The sequence below is a fragment of the Nannobrachium achirus genome, assembly GCF_963921795.1.
Source record: "Nannobrachium achirus genome assembly, chromosome: 5".
Classification (NCBI taxonomy): domain Eukaryota; kingdom Metazoa; phylum Chordata; class Actinopteri; order Myctophiformes; family Myctophidae; genus Nannobrachium; species Nannobrachium achirus.
The window spans coordinates 67,464,524-67,482,788 of NC_137814.1; the positions used below are offsets into that span (position 1 = coordinate 67,464,524).

Below are 18,265 nucleotides of genomic sequence, written 5' to 3' on the forward strand. Positions count from 1 at the left end.
GTTTGACGTCATGGCGTCATTCACCGGAAGTGATCATAGTCCCATGCGGTTGCGGTAATGGCGGATCGTTCCCTTTCAGCTTGTGTTATTATAGCGAGAATCCAATGCCATCCTTCGCTTCAAAAGTGTTTTTTGGAGAAAATGGACATTAAAGATGAGATAGACCATCAGTTTCCATGTTAAGGAATCACTATGGAAGCACGTGGATCTGCGATGACGATGAATCGGCGAGTCCAATCGTGCCGGCACTTTCCAACGGACCGTACGGTAAGCTTGCCAGCTTTATTGTATATACAGTATATATCACGAGTATACTCGGGATCGGCACTCTGAGTACTCCAGTATTTTTCGCGAGTATACTCGGGATCGGCTACAAATGAGTTAAGACATTAATCCATTAGTTTAATTCACTCATTGTCTCTTAAAGAAAGCCCTGGCTCAAGAAAGCGTGAATGGATTAAATTGTCACGTCAGTCTAAGATTCAACATTAAAATAACTTTATTCAAAACATCAGCAGCAGAACAGCAGCAAAAATTACAGAAACATTTTTTTTACAAAACAATGAGAGAATTGTCACATTGGTCTAAATATTGAAAATATGAGAAATAAACGTATCATAGACACACAAAAAAACATCACCAAAACAGCCGCAAAATTAAATAAAAATAATGAACGTGTTAATATGAATATGAACTTAGGATGTGCTCCATTTTATCTGAACATGAAGAAGACGACAATAACACCAGGGATCTCAGTGGTTCTCAAAGTGCGGTCCAGGGACCCCCAGAGGTCCTTGAAGGTGGCCCCAGCTAAACTAGTTAAAACAGTCAGTTGGACCAGATTAAACCTAGACAAATCGGCCATTTGAAAATAGCTGCTATCTGAAAAAAATAAAATTGTGAGGCTGTAAATCTGCTACAAATAAATACAAAAAAATAATAATAATTCTGAAATGTGTTTTTAAATGTGTTTGACACATTAAAAGGACACAAATCTTGCATGGGAGGTCCCTGGCATGAACCACTTTCTGGAGGGGGGGGGTCCGCAGTCAAATACTACTGTTATATCGGACAATGTGAACATGAGAACGCAAACGGTCACAAAGACCTTCTGCTTCTTCATTATGGAGCAATTAACATGAATTAAGAAGAGCGTAATGGACACTGTGGATCAAGGGCTGTGTTCTGGTGTGTTTGGAGTAGGTGGACATTCTTTGATGTCGAGCCGAAACAAAAAAAAATAAAAATCTTTTACATTTCCTGAAAAGGAACGATTCTGTACTCCAGCAAACAAAACAGATGTCGTTGTCATGTATTTTGTCGTATGACGTCTGACTTCAGAAAATGTGTGTAGTTGGGAGTCAGTGTGTTCTTGTTGTGAGGTTATAGTCGGTGGATATGGACGTGGTCGTTTATTGGTGCATTTTCATGAAATTGTGTTGTCTGTGTTATTGTTGGGGTCAAATGGGCTCTATGCACCGCACCCACATTGGAAAGAAAGTTGGCCTCCTCCTTACTTCCTTCACAGGATAGTCCATGGGCCATACGAGATGTCGGTATCCGAAAGGTGGCAAAGGTTACCATGCATTTTTGAAAAGCTCTATATCTGTAGATTATATTTTGGTATGATGATAACCCTTTCTGAGACACAGCTAAATTGGTGTTATCAGCCGCTAGAGTTGGTGTCCCATTAACTTTACTATACAGGAAAAAAAATAATGCAAAAAAATAATCTGCTTTAAGTAGCATATGAGGGGTCAAACTAGGGGTTTCTTTCCTTTGGAAGCATCTGTTTTGGACGAAAAACATTCCTTGGACTAAAACGGCCACCACAAAAGTCTGAAAAGTGATGACTCATCACTTTTCATCACTAAACCATAGACTTCTGGGGCCGTTTTTCGTGCAAAACAGATGCTTGCGATGGATTCGGAATCATAGCTGTGTCTCAGAAAGGGTTATCATACCAAAATATAATCTACAGATATAGAGCTTTTCAAAAATGCATGGTAACCTTTGCCACCTTTCAGATACCAACATCTCGTATGGCCCATGGACTCGTTCCCAGTGAGCCAACATGCACCATATCGGTACACCGACTCGTCGTGGACCTGAATGGGACAGGGCCTTAATCGGCCTCATTGGTAACACCTGCGAAATAATTGAGGAGGAGGCCTAATTCCTTTCCAATAACGTGCTGCTGTGCACAGAGCCTCAAGGGCATCGGTTCTCAACCTGCGGGTTCAAATTATTTTGGGGGGAGGGGTCCCCAGACGATTAACTTAATGTGCAACATTGTTTTGTCACTCAAGAGTAAACAAACCAACGCAAAGTTTAAGTGTATAGAGTGTTTATGCACTTTTCTAAAGTGACAATGTAAGGACTTTTTAATACTTCTAAAATGACAAATTAAATACTGGCCAAATTGTCAAATATTAGAGGCAGAAATTAGCCAATCTACATGCTCACAACGCCTCGCGACGCGAGGCGTTGTGAGCATGTAGATCGGCTATTTTCACAATAGAACCGTGTTTTCCAAAATGTAATGCCTCAACTCTTAGTGCTCGTCGGGGTGGGGAGGAAGGGGTCCCCAGTTAAAATATGATTATTTGGGGGTCCCCAGTTAAAATATGATTATTTTTGGGTGTCGCAGGCCTGAAAAGGTTGAGAACCACTGCTGTAGGGGAGACCTTGTGGGTTATGTGTTATGTGGTCTGGTGTGTTTGCATTGCAGGTGGACGGCTCAGTGTATCTTCAGAGAGGACAGGTCCTCGGGGGCGGTGGTGGTGGTGGTGGTGGTGGGCTCACTGTGTTGTTGTGGGTTCACTCCGTCTCCTCCGTACGCCTTCTCCCACAGCTGGAGCAGCTGGGCGCCGACGTGAGGCTCAAGCTCCTATTAACACCAGACCAGGGACGTAGCAGAGAATGTTAGAGAGGCAGGGGATGACATTTCTAAAAGGACCTTTCCGTGAAAATAGCAGACCTCCGAGCTCACGACACGTCGCGCTGCGACGTGTCGTGAGCTTGGAGATCTGCTATCTTTAACAATTAATTTTTTCCAAAACTTTTCCAGAATATTTAACCCGATTTCCAGGACTATATAACAATAATTCAGCTCAACAACGAGTCGCTTACTCCTACGCTCAATGCCTAAAGACAGGTAGTGTATGCCAGTGGTTCTCAACCTTTTCAGGCTGTGACCCCCCAAATAATCATATTTGAACGGCACCCTGACGAGCACTGAGAGTAGAGGAATTTTGTATAACAGGGTTTTATTTTTAATTTCTGCCTCTAATATTTGACAATTTGGCCAATGTTTAATTTGTCATTTCAGAGGTATTAACAAAATCAATAGCCAAAGACAATGCATAGCTATTTTTTTCAGGACCTTCCAGGACTCTCGATCAATTCCTAAACTTTTCCAATACTGGAAAAATATTGTTCTAATTTCAAAATATTTCCAGTAATTTCATGACCGTGGGAACCCTAAGCTATACTCTTTCAACGGGTGGCGCTGCGTCTCTCACTGACCTGTGCGTCGCGGCTGTCCTGGACCTTGCGGTTGTCGTTCCAGGGGTTGAGCAGCGTGTGGGCGAACTGGAAGGGCAGGCTCTCCGTGCGGATCCACTCCACGCCCAGCGTGTGGGAGGAGCCTCCGTCCTCGCCGCGCTCCTCCTCGCCCACCGCCGAGGTCATGCGAGCGTAGCCCTGTGCAAGTGGTGGACAAAAAAGTACTCATGTTTCACTTAACACAGGGGTCTTCAACAGGGGGTCCGGGACCCCTAGGGCAGGGATTCCCAAACTTCTTTGGCTCAGGGCACCCCTACATTATATTCATAATTTTCATTCCCAGCACTTAATATTTATAGCATATTTTAGTGATTATGTTACAAGGAAACCGTTGAGATAATAGCCATTTTGGTTAGAACTGACGTTATACTTCAAGTTGAAAACAATGCTAAATATTTTTTTTAAGTGTCCAAATAAATTCAAAATATTATCAAATGATCTCGCGGCACCCCTGGACTGCCGTCGCAGCACCTCAGGGTTCCCCATCACCCACTTTGAAAACCCCTGCCCTAGGGGGTCCTCAGAGTTACTACAGGGGGTCCTCCAAATCTTCCAATCCTTTTTATATTTACAACTTGAACCCTAGTGTCCATATTCTGAGAACTGTAGCCAAAAGTAGCGGATCTACATCTCACAATGCCTCGTGCTGCGAGGCGTTGTGAGCTTGTAGATCGGCTATTTTCGTCCAAGAGGTTTGGTGTAGAGGAGACTAAGTACAGAGTAAAAGGTCAAGTGTATTAGGCAATGACGGTTCAAGTGGTTAAATATCAGAAAACACAAATTGACATGAATCCAAAATATACTGATGATTGTGCTGTCAAACGATGAAACTATATGAATTTATGAACAGGTTGTGGGGGTCCCTGCTTCATCTCTCTCTCAACTAAGGGGTCCTTGGCCTGAAAATGCTGAAGACCCCTGACTTAAAAGAAAGAAACAAACAAACACATCTAACAAATACCGTGAATTATAAGAAATGTAATGACTGAAAAGTACTGAAATTCACTCACAACGCGTCGCTTTGCGCCGCGTTGAGAGCTCGTAGATCGGCTATTTTCACTAGTTTGGGTCCCGGGGCAAATGTGTCATTTTGATTTCTGGTCTCGAGCTAAAACAGTTTGGGAACCACTGCTGTATGTAACGTTGTTGTCACCTGGAAGTACACAGAGCCCTGCACAGAGAAGGCGAGGTAGACGTCGTGGCTGTGGACGAAGGCTGCGTTGAGTTTGAGCTGGTTGCTGCTGCTGGTGAGCCAGGCGCCTCTGTGCTGCGACGCCTCGATGTGACGCAGGCTGCCGCTCTTCATGACGAAGTAACGCGCTGCACACTGGCAAAGACACAAGTGCAAGTGCAGGGTCAGTTAGTAAAACTGACCCTGCACTGTCGGCAGTTGCCTTTTAACCCATTTAGGCCTAGAATTATTGAATGCTTTAACCAGTGAAAAATAGCAGATATACAAGCTCACAGCGCGGCACCGAGTGCCGCGCTGCGAGCTTGTAGATCTGCTATTTTTGAAAAAGTCGTGAAAATGTGTGAAAATCTTTGAATATAATATGTATTTTCAAAGCGAACGTTTGTAACTCAAATTTAGCTTCTGGGTGGTCCCTGGAACTAAATATTTTGAGATGCGGGTCCGTGGCCAAATAAATATCATTTTGGGGGTGCTTCACATGAAAAGGTTTGAGAACCACTGACATAGTAGTCTCTCAAGAACAGACTAACTGAGCTCCAGTTAAGTGAAAAGGACCTTCTCTTTGACGATGGCTGGCCAGATTGCTGACATAGAAACATGGGTTTTTCAAAAAATCTTAGAAGGATTCAAAAGACACTTATAGAAGCGGGTAACAATTCTAATTTTCACGATTTTTCAAAAATAGCAGATCTACAAGCTCGCAGCGCGGCACTCGGTGCCGCGCTGCGAGCTTGTATATCTGCTATTTTTCAACAGTTAAAGCATAACATAATGCTTTCTAAATGGGTTAATACATAAAGGCTTGTTCCTTCTTTTAATCCTGAGTGCCCGGATGCAAAAAAGACACTTGATTTGACGTGTTTTGCGACAGCTTTGTTGTCCATGACACGATTTATACTTGTGTCATACAATGGCGTCACGTGCCACTTCCATCCCATACCCAGTTAGCCCACATGTAGCCCATGTGGGACCCTTGTAATTTGCCCAGTTCAAGCCCACGCCCACTCGGTACCCAAGTAACCCACCTTGTAACCATATGGGACCAAACAGAACAGAACAGAACAGAACAGAACAGAACAGAACAGAACAGAACAGAACAGAACTTGGATACCTTTCCAGAGGCAGGCGAGCGATCCGAGGCGTGTTTGGACTGCAGGGAGGCCTTGTCTCTGCTGGACTGCTTGGAGGCTGGGGACAGCTTGCTCTGTGAGGCTGGGGGACCAGGGACGTGCAGAGAATGTTAGAGAGGCAGGGGCTGACATTTCTGAAGGGGCCTTTTGGTGAAAATATTGAATATAGAAGACCTCCAAGCTCACAACGCGTCGCACCGCGACGCGTTGTGAGCTTGGAGGTCGGCTATTTTCGGTGTTTGATATCACACTGAACTAAGCATAAACAAGTCAATACGGGACACACAGAGGGCAAACGACACACAGAGTCTGCGTGTTCTCTCTCTGTCTTTTTTTTGGCTACGCTGGATATTCCAAAACCGACACGGTGAAACTAAAGTTATTTGCAAAGTTTGTAATGTTCGAAACGTCACTCGTTATAACTTTTAACCAAACGAAGGTGAAACAGCGAAGAGTTCCAGCATAATACAGGTCACGCACGCCTGCACAGCATGTCATGGACGGACCTCGGGTATCGATCAAAAAAGGAGTTCGGTTCCGAAAGGAGCTGACATTGTGGGACCAGCTAACTTAATCTATCAGCAGTGTGTGTGTGATATATATATATAATTAATTATATGTATGTTATTAATAACCTGAATCTGAATCTGAAATCATAACAAAATAATTCTAAACATTAGCATAAAAAGGTATCGTGATAATTATCGTTATCGTGATAATTGACTGAATCTAATTGTGATACAATATGTTTCCATATCGCCCACCGCTAGGCTAAAGCCCCCTTTGATGTCTATGTGTGTACGCACCTGCTGGTGACAGCTTGGTCTTGGAGGCTGGGGACAGCTTGGTCAGTGATGACCCTGAGGCTGGGGACAGCCTGTTGGACCTGGTGGAAGTAGAACGTTTTAATTGTGTTGTTTAAAACAAAATGTTTAAAAGGATCCCTGGCTAATATAAGCTGCATATGCCTTAATACGTTATAATTGCCCCATGTAAATGGAAGTTTATACAAATCCACTTTAACCATTATTTTATGGTTTAACTATTGAAAAATAGCAGATCTACAAGCTCACAGTGCCGCGCTTGTAGATCTGCTATTTTTGAAAAATATATATAATATTTTGACCCGATTCTATAGATGTCTTCTAAATCCTTCTTTTAAATCAGTGGTTCTCACACTTTTTCATGTCAAAGACCCCCACAATTACATGTATTTGGCCGCAGACCCCCATCTCAAAATATGTTGTTTTGGAGATTTGAGTTAGAAGTTTGCTTTGAAAAAAAAAAAAAAAAAGATCTACAAGCTCACTTTTAAAATGAACAAACACAAAAACGGAACGGTTTTGGAAGTTTACCTGTGTGTGGGGCTGGACAGGTCTCCTCTGGCGGTGGCGTTGGGGTCTCGGCGCGGGCCGGGGGGAGACGACCGGCCACTGCCATTCCTCCAGGGCTCTGCGGTGGCGTTCTGGCAGGAGCTGCCGACGGACCGCGGCCGCTGGCCGATGCCCGTGGGCTGCTGCAAGCCGGCTGCCTGGTCCTCAGCGCCCAGGACCTGTGTTTGGACATTTAGAAGAATCATGGGTCAATATATTCAAAGTTGCATTTGCACTTGCATTTTATCGATTATTTAGAAATAGCAGATCTACAAGCTGAATTAGTCAGATCCAAGACCAGGAACCACTTTAAAGGACAACTTTGTTTTTTTACAACAAGGGTTCATATTTTAGATTGTAATTACAGAAAAGAAAAAGTGAGTGTTAAAATGTTTTTATTTGCTTCGTTCTATTGTTTTATTGCGTTTACCGTGCTAAAATGTGGGGCATGCGTACAAGTGGCTAAATATGTATTTTTAGACACAATAAGCCAGCAGTTTCTTATTGCTATTTACAGTAACACTTCTAGCCCCCATAAGTCACATCCAACCATGAAAGGTTGCTTTCTATCTTGGGAATGGGCTTATTCTGTGTAAAAAAGACATATTTAGCCACTTGTACGCATGCCCCAAACACTGAAATAAGAATGTCTAAAACGATAGAAAGAAGTAAATGAAATACTTTTAACTCATTTAGTGCCACCCCTTTCACCACTAGAGGGCGCCCAGTGGCCATAGAAAATCCCATAGAGATATGCTGGTATATGCAGAAGCCCTGCAGCCATGACTTGCCTGAACACTTTCCTTTGTGCATGTACAGGAAGAGGATGAAGTTAGCTTGAAGTTAGCTATTGGCTACCAAGCATTTTAGAAGCCTTATTTTCGTCAACTTAGCCATGATTAAACCTTGCACACCTCATGCATGGGAAAAAAACAGAGAAGAATGAGCTCTAAAAAATCCAATGCAATCCTGGATTGCATTGGAGTGGATTTGTGCAGTTTGTTCACAGCTTTCAAACAAAATAATCCGATTGGAAATCCGTTCAGGCATTCTTGAGATAATAGCCATTATGTTTTACATGTTATGTAAACAAACATGGCCGCCCTGTATGTTAGATGGGGTTGTATGGGGGTGGAACATGCAAAATCGCGATTGAAATCATGTTCACCAGATTTGATGGGGTCCAAAAAAAAAAAAAAAAAAAATCAAAAAAAAAATTTTCAAATTATTTTTTTTTTATATCCCGAACTAGTTCGGGATAGGCACTCTGTGATACGATAATATATCCCGAACTAATTCGGGATAGGCACTCAATGAGTTAACACTCATCCATACTATAATTTTAGAGAGAGGTCAGTAGTACTGTCAGTCACAAAATGCATTTCCACCTTTATCTCTTCAGCAACTGATCCCAATTTTCACATGACATTGGCCATTAGCATTATACTGACGGTGACCGAGCCCGATTTCCATTTTTACCAAATTCAAGATATTTATTCGCGTTTCTTCACCACTTCTGTACAGCACAGCCTGTTCAGCTCAGCCTGTTGTCAGGGTTACGGTCCGTTCCTCCAGGCCATGGGATCCCATAGCCCCACACACACCTCTCTCACAGTTAGGAATGTTGCAGTGAAGACACACACTCTCTCTCTCTCTCTCTCTCTCTCTCTCTCTCTCTCTCTCTCTCTCTCTCTGCATGCATGGGTCATGCATGCACCGGGTCATCTTTCAACGGGTATGGAAAAACTATGTGGAGTAAGTGCATACATCCCCATACCTCTATTCACCTAATTTTGCTGTTAAATTATTTGTATCCATCATAAATATACACTCCTCCATGGGCTGCTCCTTACATTATGATGCTCCCACATATTCTCACGCACGCACCAGTTACAGTAACTTTCCCCACAACCCACACATATTTTGGAGCACATATCTTTGAACGGGTAAGGTCTAGTATTTTATATTCTTTAATTACAATCTAAAATATGAACCCTTGTTGTAAAAAACTAAAGTTGTCCTTTAAAGATGAAGTGCCATGATCCATGAGGTACTGCATTAAGGTCAAATGACAACCTAAGCTCAAACAATGCTCTCCAATATACTGTAGCTCAACAGGAACACAAGTTGACTCTAAGGTTCAAGGCCACGGGATGGGGGTCCACAGCCAAATACATGTCATTTTGGGGGTCCTTGACATAACAAGCTTTGGGAACCCCTGATTTGTAAGAAGGATTTAGACGACATTTATAGAATCAACATATTCAAAGAAGATTTCTTGTATGTCTGCGTTCCAGGTCCTAAAGCAGTGTTAGGAGTGACGTACGGTGACCAGGGCATGCAGGGTTAATGGACTAAAAGCAGAGTGACGTACGGTGACCAGGGCATGCAGGGTTAATGGACTAAAAGCAGAGTGACGTACGGTGACCAGGGCATGCAGGGTTAATGGACTAAAAGCAGTGGTAGAGTGACGTACGGTGACCAGGGCATGCAGGGTTAATGGACTAAAAGCAGTGGTAGAGTGACGTACGGTGACCAAGGCATGCAGGGTTAATGGACTAAAGCAGTGGTAGAGTGACGTACGGTGACCAAGGCATGCAGGGTTAATGGACTAAAGCAGTGGTAGAGTGACGTACGGTGACCAGGGCATGCAGGGTTAATGGACTAAAGCAGTGTTAGGAGTGACGTACGGTGACCAGGGCATGCAGGGTTAATGGACTAAAAGCAGTGGTAGAGTGACGTACGGTGACCAGGGCATGCAGGGTTAATGGACTAAAAGCAGAGTGACGTACGGTGACCAGGGCATGCAGGGTTAATGGACTAAAAGCAGAGTGACGTACGGTGACCAAGGCATGCAGGGTTAATGGACTAAAAGCAGTGGTAGAGTGACGTACGGTGACCAGGGCATGCAGGGTTAATGGACTAAAAGCAGTGGTAGAGTGACGTACGGTGACCAGGGCATGCAGGGTTAATGGACTAAAGCAGTGTTAGGAGTGACGTACGGTGACCAGGGCATGCAGGGTTAATGGACTAAAAGCAGTGGTAGAGTGACGTACGGTGACCAGGGCATGCAGGGTTAATGGACTAAAAGCAGTGGTAGAGTGACGTACGGTGACCAGGGCATGCAAGGTTAATGGACTAAAAGCAGTGGTAGAGTGACGTACGGTGACCAGGGCATGCAGGGTTAATGAACTAAAAGCAGTGGTAGAGTGACGTATGGTGACCAGGGCATGCAGGGTTAATGGACTAAAAGCAGTGGTAGAGTGACGTACGGTGACCAGGGCATGCAGGGTTAATGGACTAAAAGCAGAGTGACGTACGGTGACCAGGGCATGCAGGGTTAATGGACTAAAAGCAGTGTTAGGAGTGACATACGGTGACCAGGGCATGCAGGGTTAATGGACTAAAAGCAGTGTTAGGAGTGACATACGGTGACCAGGGCATGCAGGGTTAATGGACTAAAAGCAGAGTGACGTACGGTGACCAGGGCATGCAGGGTTAATGGACTAAAAGCAGAGTGACGTACGGTGACCAGGGCATGCAGGGTTAATGGACTAAAAGCAGAGTGACGTACGGTGACCAGGGCATGCAGGGTTAATGGACTAAAAGCAGTGGTAGAGTGACGTACGGTGACCAGGGCATGCAGGGTGGCCTCGTCCTGTTGGCTCCAGGGTTTGGAGGGACAGCGGATCCTCCTCAGGAACATGCTGTGCCACTTCTGTCTCAGCTGGAACACCTGGCCTGCAATCTGATACACCAACGCACACACGCACGCACGCAAAAACACGCACACGCACACGCACACGCACACACACACACACACACACACACGCAGACACGCAGACACACACACACGCACCAAATTAAACGTGATGTTAACACATATGTGGCCAAACACAAGTTTTCTGAGTTTGTGTATATAGCTGTGCCAAACACGAGTTTCACGAAATTAAAATTAAAAAATAAAATAAAACTAGAAAAGAAAATTTCGAAGAAATTTTAAGTGTGCCTGCAGCTCGCTAAGTGTGTGCAACCTTGTATGTGTTAACATTAGCATCTTTGTTAGCATTAGCATTTGTTAGCATTAGCATGTGTTAGCATTAGCAATATGGTTTCTTGTTTTTAAGAAATAGGCTCCTCCCACAAGTTCCGCAAGGCGATTACGTTGTCCCGTCGCTCCCGAGATCGTTTGCGTTTCGTTTTGAGAGGGTCGTTCCCCCTGAAAAACACGTTTTGGCATGAAACGGTTACGTTTTGCGCGTTTGTGGTGCCCCCATGGGTCGAAGTGGAAATGCTTTTGGGTATATGTTCAGTATAGCGCCCCCCACTTGTGGTTAAAATTTGGTGTTGACTGGATGTTTCGTTTGTGATTTATGGCTACTTCTTACAAAACGGGCTCCTCCCGCTAACTTTGGAACCCTGTTACGGAAGAACGGTATGGACTATCAAAATATCGTTTAAATATGTTTATCGCATGAGTCCATAGATCGTGTGTATCGATTTTTGTGACATTTGGAGAAAATATGTAGGAAAAGGAGAAAAAAGTGTGTTTTGAAGAAAATTCTAAATGGCGGAAAATCTATCCTGACGCAAATGGGCGTGGCCTATATGAGGAGATGCGTCATGACCCAAGGAATCCAGGGAAATTTTAATTTTCCGACCCACGGTTCAAGAGTTACAGGCCAAAAGGTAAAGTGGACTGTTATAGCGCCACCATGAGGCCAACTGACGAAATTATTTTTTATTTAGTCCTTGATATCATTATAAATCTCCTCTCCAAGTTTTGAAACTGTAGCCCCTATGGCTTGCGAGAAAAAAAATATTGAATGTGAGTTTTTGCGATTCCCATTATAAGTCAATGGGTAAAGTTAATTCACTAATAAATTAATATCAATTAAACGATACAACTTTTCTCTTAGAAAAGTAATAGCACACCATTCCCGGCCGAGCCGCACGTTTTGATGTATATATTGCGGCGGTGGCGTAAATTGTGCGGCAGTTATTAGCGCACCAAATTTGTGGGATCATTATTATCATTAACTACCCTAATTAAGTATGGCGGATTACAATAAGTGTTTTGCCATTGCATGGCAGGCACACTTAATAAAAAATCTACTTCCGGTTTCGTCAGGATCGCGATGGAGAAATGCATGTTTGACTCCCAGAACAGCTCTCTCTTTCAAACATGGCAGCCATGTTTGTTTACATTTGAAGAAAACACTATAGCCTATATCTTTTGAATTCCTGAACGGATTTCCGAGCACATTTTTTTGTTTGTTTGAAAGCTGTGAATGGCGTGCACACGTGTGGTGCATCAACCATGCATGAGCCGTGCACATCGTGCACATTAAAAGGTAAGATTCTGGCAATTCTGGCACTTGAAGATGCTTTAATGCTTGGCAACAAAAAGGTTAAATGTAAAAAAAAAAAAAAAAAAAAAAAAAAACACACTATGTCGAGTTTGCATGTTCTCGCCGTGTCTACTAGGGTAGGTACCCTCACAATAACATTCAGTAATCTTGGTCTTTATACTGCCTCCCCCTGGCAATTTAAGGGCTTTTTAATACCTCTAAAATTGTCAAATATTAGAGGCAGAAATTGTGAAAATAGCCGATCTACATGCTCACTTTGCGAGGCGTTGTGAGCATGTAGATCTGCTATTGTCACAATAGAACCGTGTTATACAAAATGTAATGCCTCAAGTCTTAATGATCGTCAGGGCGTGGGGATCCCCAGTTAAAATATGATTACTTTGGGGGTCGCGGCTGAGAAAAGGTTGAGAACCAGTGGTGTAAAGGACATTCTACATTCTGGCAGCAGAGCAGCGGAATGAGAATCTTCCCAGGTTTGTTCTAGATCAGGGGTCGTTTTCATGCCAAGGACCCCTTAGTTGAGAGAGAGATGAAGCAGGGACCCCCACAACCCAATATAGATACCACATAGTTACATCGTTTGAGAGCTCAATCATCAGTGCATTTTGGGTTCATGTCAATTTGTGTTTCCAGATATTTAACCACTTGAATCGCCAATACTTAATAAACTTGACCTTTCACTCTGTACTTAGTGTGCTCTTTTTCCCCCTCTACACCAAACCTCTTTGCCAAAAATAGCCGATCTACAAGCTCACAACGCTTCGCGCTGCGAGACGTTGTGAGCTTGTAGATCGGCTATTTTTGGCTCAAGTTCTCCGAATATGGACGCTAGGGTTAAAGTGGTTAAAGGGGAAGACCACCCATTTTCAATATTGAACTATCTTCCCCTTTAATATAGAAAAGGAGAAAAAAGGCTTCTATCACATAAAAGATTTGGAGGACCCCCTGTAGTAACTCTGAGGACCCCCTAGGGGTCCCGGACCCCCTATTGAAGAACCCTGTTCTAGGTTATGGAGGCGTTCTCTCACCTCGTTGTCCAGTTGGAACTGCAGCCACTCGTCGATCTTCAGCTGAGCCAGGTGAGCCGCCGGGCGCTCCTCCACCTCGCTGTCGTCGCTGCTGTCGTTGAGCGCGTCGTCTGATTAACATAACATGACATGAATACAAATACAAAATACTTTGTTATACAAGCTCATAACAAAGTTAAAGGAGGACTTCACCGCTTTTCAACCTGTCTTCATTTAATAGGTCCTCACTAATGTTCATAATAAAATAGCACACTTCTTTTCTACTCAGTCTGGGTCGCATAGGAGAGCTGTCAAATCCTTCCACCGGTGACATCATCGTTTGACAGATTTTTTTTAAACAATATTTTTGAAAAAAAAAAAAAAAAAAAAAATTAGATTTGTATTATCACGAGAACAATGGCCTCCACTTTAACATTGCTACTTTTCAGGAATAGAAAGCCTGCAGTTTCTATTAGCTTGCATTTCCCATTGATGATGTCACCGGTGGAAGGATTTGACCCACCCACAGCTCTCCTATGAGACCCAGACTGAGTAGAAAAAAAATTGTGATATTTTATAATGAACATTAGTGAGGACCTATTATATGAAGATAGGTTGAAAAGTGGTGAAGTCCTCCTTTAAGTACAGTACGGTACAGTAGCAACTACTGGAAAAATATGCTGTTGGCGTATACTATAGATTAGAATATGCAAAACGTTTTGCACATGTACATCTGAGGATGCTCTTTTCTTTTCCTGTTGCTCTTTTGCCTTTTGCACTCCTTTATTTGTTCATCTTTTTTTTACGTCTTACTACTATTTAAACCTTTTTAGATTATTATTATTATTATTTTTAGATGTGGTTTGCTGTTATTATATTGTTTTTTGATATACGACTGCATTGTCTGAAGAACAAAAACAATAAAGTACAACCTTGAACCTTGAACATGAGAGGGAGTGGGTTGTTGGCTGATTTACCACTGTTTCAGGGTTGTGGCACGAGGCGAATGGTAAATTGCTTTTCTACCACTTCTACCATATAAATGAAAGAAAACACAGTTGTAACTTGCAAGGTTATTTAGTTACAATCATTAATTGTTTCAGAATACACATATTCTTCCGCCACAGATATAGTCCCATAAACAACAATGATTGCAGCCACATTCACTGGCCAAAAACAAACAAATAAAACAAAAATAAATCATAAACTAGGCTACTTGTCATGATGTCGATTCACAGTTATTGACAAACTTCCTGAAAAAGTGCGGTTATTGAAATAGTTTTCCAGAGAAGACCAAGCACAACAGTGGGTGGGGTCCATGAGCCAACTCAAGGTTGTTGACTGATTTACCACTGTTTTAATCCAATCAGAATCCAGTATCTGAACATGTGACCACAAACAGTGGTAGAATAACACTTTTACTGACATTACTTTGAAGGCATGAAAGGATTGCAGACTGCCGCCACTTCCTCCCACAGGCCACCGCTCTTATTTTGAAGGGCCGGGCGGAAATTGCGCTGATTTTTTTTAGACTTTACCTTTTTTCAACCGCACCCCAGATCTAGTGTAGAAGCTGTGTGTCATGGCGGCACTCGGTAGAAAAACACCATGCAATCGCTATTTTGCCGTGATAAATGCCAGCCTTGTTAAGTTAAAGTTGTCGAATGTTGTTTTCATTTCTTTGTATATTTAGGCTATGTGTCATATCTACCATGTGCAGCTTCAAAGCCTGCAAGCCAAACAGAATTGTAATTGTCAACGACAAAAACACAATTAAATTGTTAATCACAATTATTCGAGTGACAATTAATCGTCACTTAAAGGGGCACTCCACCACTTTTCAACCTATGTTCATATAATTGGTCCTCACTCAAAAATAGCTTTTTTTTTTTTTTTTTCAGAGGAGGGCTGTGGGCTGGTCAGAAACCCATAGTCTTGTGACATCATCGATTACCAATCCAGCTTATAGAAACTGCAGGCTTTCTATTCCTGAAAAGTTGCAATTTTAAAGTGGAAGCCATTGTTCTCGCGATATTAAAAATCTAAATATTTTTTTCAAAAATATTGATTAATTTTTTTTTTTGGAAAATGATGATGTCACAAGACGATGGATTCTGAACTTTCCACAGCTCTCCTAGGAGACTTGGACTGAGTAGAAAAAAATTGTGATATTTTATCATGAACATTAGTGAGGACCTATTATATGAAGACAGGTTGAAAAGTGGTGAACTACTCCTTTAAAATGTCATAATCGTGACAGCCCTAAATGGAACCAGGCCTGTAAAATAGGGCTGTCACGATTATGACATTTTACATGACGATTAATTGTCACTCAAATAATTGCGATTAACGATTTAATTGTGTTTTTGCCGTTGACAATTACATTTCTGTTTGGCTTTTACGCTTTGAAGTTGCACATGGCAGATTATGACACATAACTTAAATATACAAAGAAATTACTGACATATTTGACAGCTTTATACTTAAAAAATATAGTGGAAATAGCCAATCTACAAGCTCACAACGCGTCGCATTGTGAGCTTGTAGATCGGCTATTTCCACTATTTTTTATTTTACTTTGAAAAAAATACATGAACATTTTTCAACATGGAAACGATTATGACGATTATGAAAGATAATCACGATTATGTCAAACAATTGCGATTAGAGTGACAGCCCTAAATGGAACCAGGCCTGTAGAACCTACCTTTTGGGGCGGTGGGCTCCTGCAGAGCTGAAGCGGGGAGCCTGGCCGAGCCCCCGAATATGGCGACGGCGACGGGGGACACCATGGAGCAGCAGCGCACGCTGGCTACCCTGTGGACTCGCGTCATCTCGTCGTAGATCAGCCAGTCGGTGGGCAGGGCCTGGACGGACGCCGTCTGTCCATTGGCCGGGGGGATCTGGGGGGGGGGGGGGGGGGGGGGGGACATGACACAAAACACATTCGTCTCCGTTCTAGGACAGGGGTCTTTAACGTTTTCAGGCCGAGGACCCCTTAGTTGAGAGAGAGATGAAGCAGGGACCCCTTAGTTGAGAGAGAGATGAAGCAGGGACCCCCACAACCTGTTCATTCCATATAGTTTCATTGTTTGACAGCACAATCATCAGTGTATTTTGGATTCATGTCAATTTGTGTTTTCAGATATTTAACCACTTAAAGTTCTCAGAATCTGGTTAAGAATCTGGCTAAAAAGAGAGAGATGAAGCAGGGACCCCTTAGCTGAGAGAGCGATGAACAGGGACCCCTTAGCTGAGAGAGAGATGGAGCAGGGACCCCTTATCTGAGAGAGATGAAGCAGGGACCCCTTACTTAGAGAGAGATGAAGTAGGGACCCCTTAGCTTAGAGAGAGATGAAGCAGGGACCCCCTTTGCTTAGACTTTTGTATGCATTAACTATAAAATAGCAGATATACAAGCTCACAGCACAAGCTTGTAAATCTACTATTCTTTGCAAGTCTTTGAAAGTTTTTGACCCTGTAAATGTAAATCCTAAGGTTTTTGAAAAACGCCTTGCTTCTATGTCAGTGGTTCTCACACTTTTTCATGTCAACTCTCAAAATATTATCTACAGACTAAAAGTATTGGCACCCTTGCATTTGTAAAACAGAAAAAAAAAAATCTTCCAGAAGCTTGGCAAATGAAAACATATTTTGCATCAACATACAGTATTTGGTTTACAGAGGAACACAACATAAAACTAGAATACATACAGAATCCTAGCTCATTCTACACAGAAACTTGCATAAATACACCTTAATTTAATTTCAAGCAGGCTATTCACCTGGAGTCCAAGTTGACTTTAATCTTTAGTAACCACTAATCCACCCAGTTTAAATTGAGTAGCCCTCATTCTTCTGTTTTGTGTCACACACTGAGCATGGACCAAACAAAAAAGGAGAAATGTCAGGAGGTCAGATTGTAACCAAACATGGACAATATGAAGGCTCCAAGTCCATCTCCAGAGACCTTGATGTTCCTTCACTGTGCGCAATCTACACAAATGCGTGTTGTGTGTGTGTTTTTTTTTTTAAACACATGCAAGGGTGCCAATACTTTTAGCCACGACTGTATCAGGGACCCCCCAGAAGCAAATATTTGAGTTACAAATGTTCACTTTAAAAGAGACATCCTAAGATTTGCACACATTTTCATGATTTACATTTTCAAAAGCAGATCTACAAGCTCGCGGCTGTGAGGTTGTATATCTGCTATTTTTTCAATAGCTAAAGCGTCAGATCATTCCAGGTGTTAATCAGGCAGTGTTACCTTCTTGGGCTGTGGCGGCTGGCAGAGCACGGAGGTGGGATGGCAGCGGACCTTCTTCTCCTTGCAGGAGGACAGGCAGCCGGCGTGGCGGTCCACGTGGAGGAGGTTGGGGTACATGCCCGCCACCAGCGCCGCCTTCACCACCGGCCAGTTCTCAGAGTTCAGGTTGACGTCGCGGATGTCCCCGGCGCCGCGTGCACGCACAAAACCTGGCCAGCGCAAAAACGGGAAGGGTCAGGCTAAACTGTGAATAGCTGCAGGATATGATTGTAGATAGAGCTAGCGTTGTCCAGGGTGTTTTAGAGAAGGGAGAAGAGTCTAGGATGTGTGGAGTGTTGTCCAGGGTGTTTTAGG

The 18,265-nt window shown here is 43.0% G+C and overlaps 2 protein-coding genes across 2 annotated transcripts in view; one reads left to right on the forward strand and one right to left on the reverse strand.

Moving 5' to 3' along the window:
- LOC308285432 (activator of basal transcription 1-like) overlaps positions 1-18,265 on the forward strand; it is a 144,703-nt gene that overhangs the window by 38,464 nt on the left and 87,974 nt on the right. The gene's annotated exons all lie outside the window — the stretch shown is intronic.
- Positions 2,431-18,265, reverse strand: part of ythdc2 (YTH domain containing 2) — a 72,865-nt gene continuing 57,030 nt past the window's right edge. Inside the window, exons 24-33 of the mRNA XM_080726030.1 lie at positions 17,912-18,120; positions 16,349-16,544; positions 13,663-13,772; positions 10,891-11,010; positions 7,245-7,441; positions 6,696-6,775; positions 5,871-5,971; positions 4,721-4,894; positions 3,529-3,705; positions 2,431-2,890 (exon numbers count right to left, since the gene is read on the reverse strand). Coding sequence (XP_080582156.1) covers positions 2,741-2,890; positions 3,529-3,705; positions 4,721-4,894; positions 5,871-5,971; positions 6,696-6,775; positions 7,245-7,441; positions 10,891-11,010; positions 13,663-13,772; positions 16,349-16,544; positions 17,912-18,120 — 1,514 coding nt within the window. The 3' untranslated portion in view covers positions 2,431-2,740. The remainder of the gene's footprint in view (positions 2,891-3,528; positions 3,706-4,720; positions 4,895-5,870; positions 5,972-6,695; positions 6,776-7,244; positions 7,442-10,890; positions 11,011-13,662; positions 13,773-16,348; positions 16,545-17,911; positions 18,121-18,265) is intronic.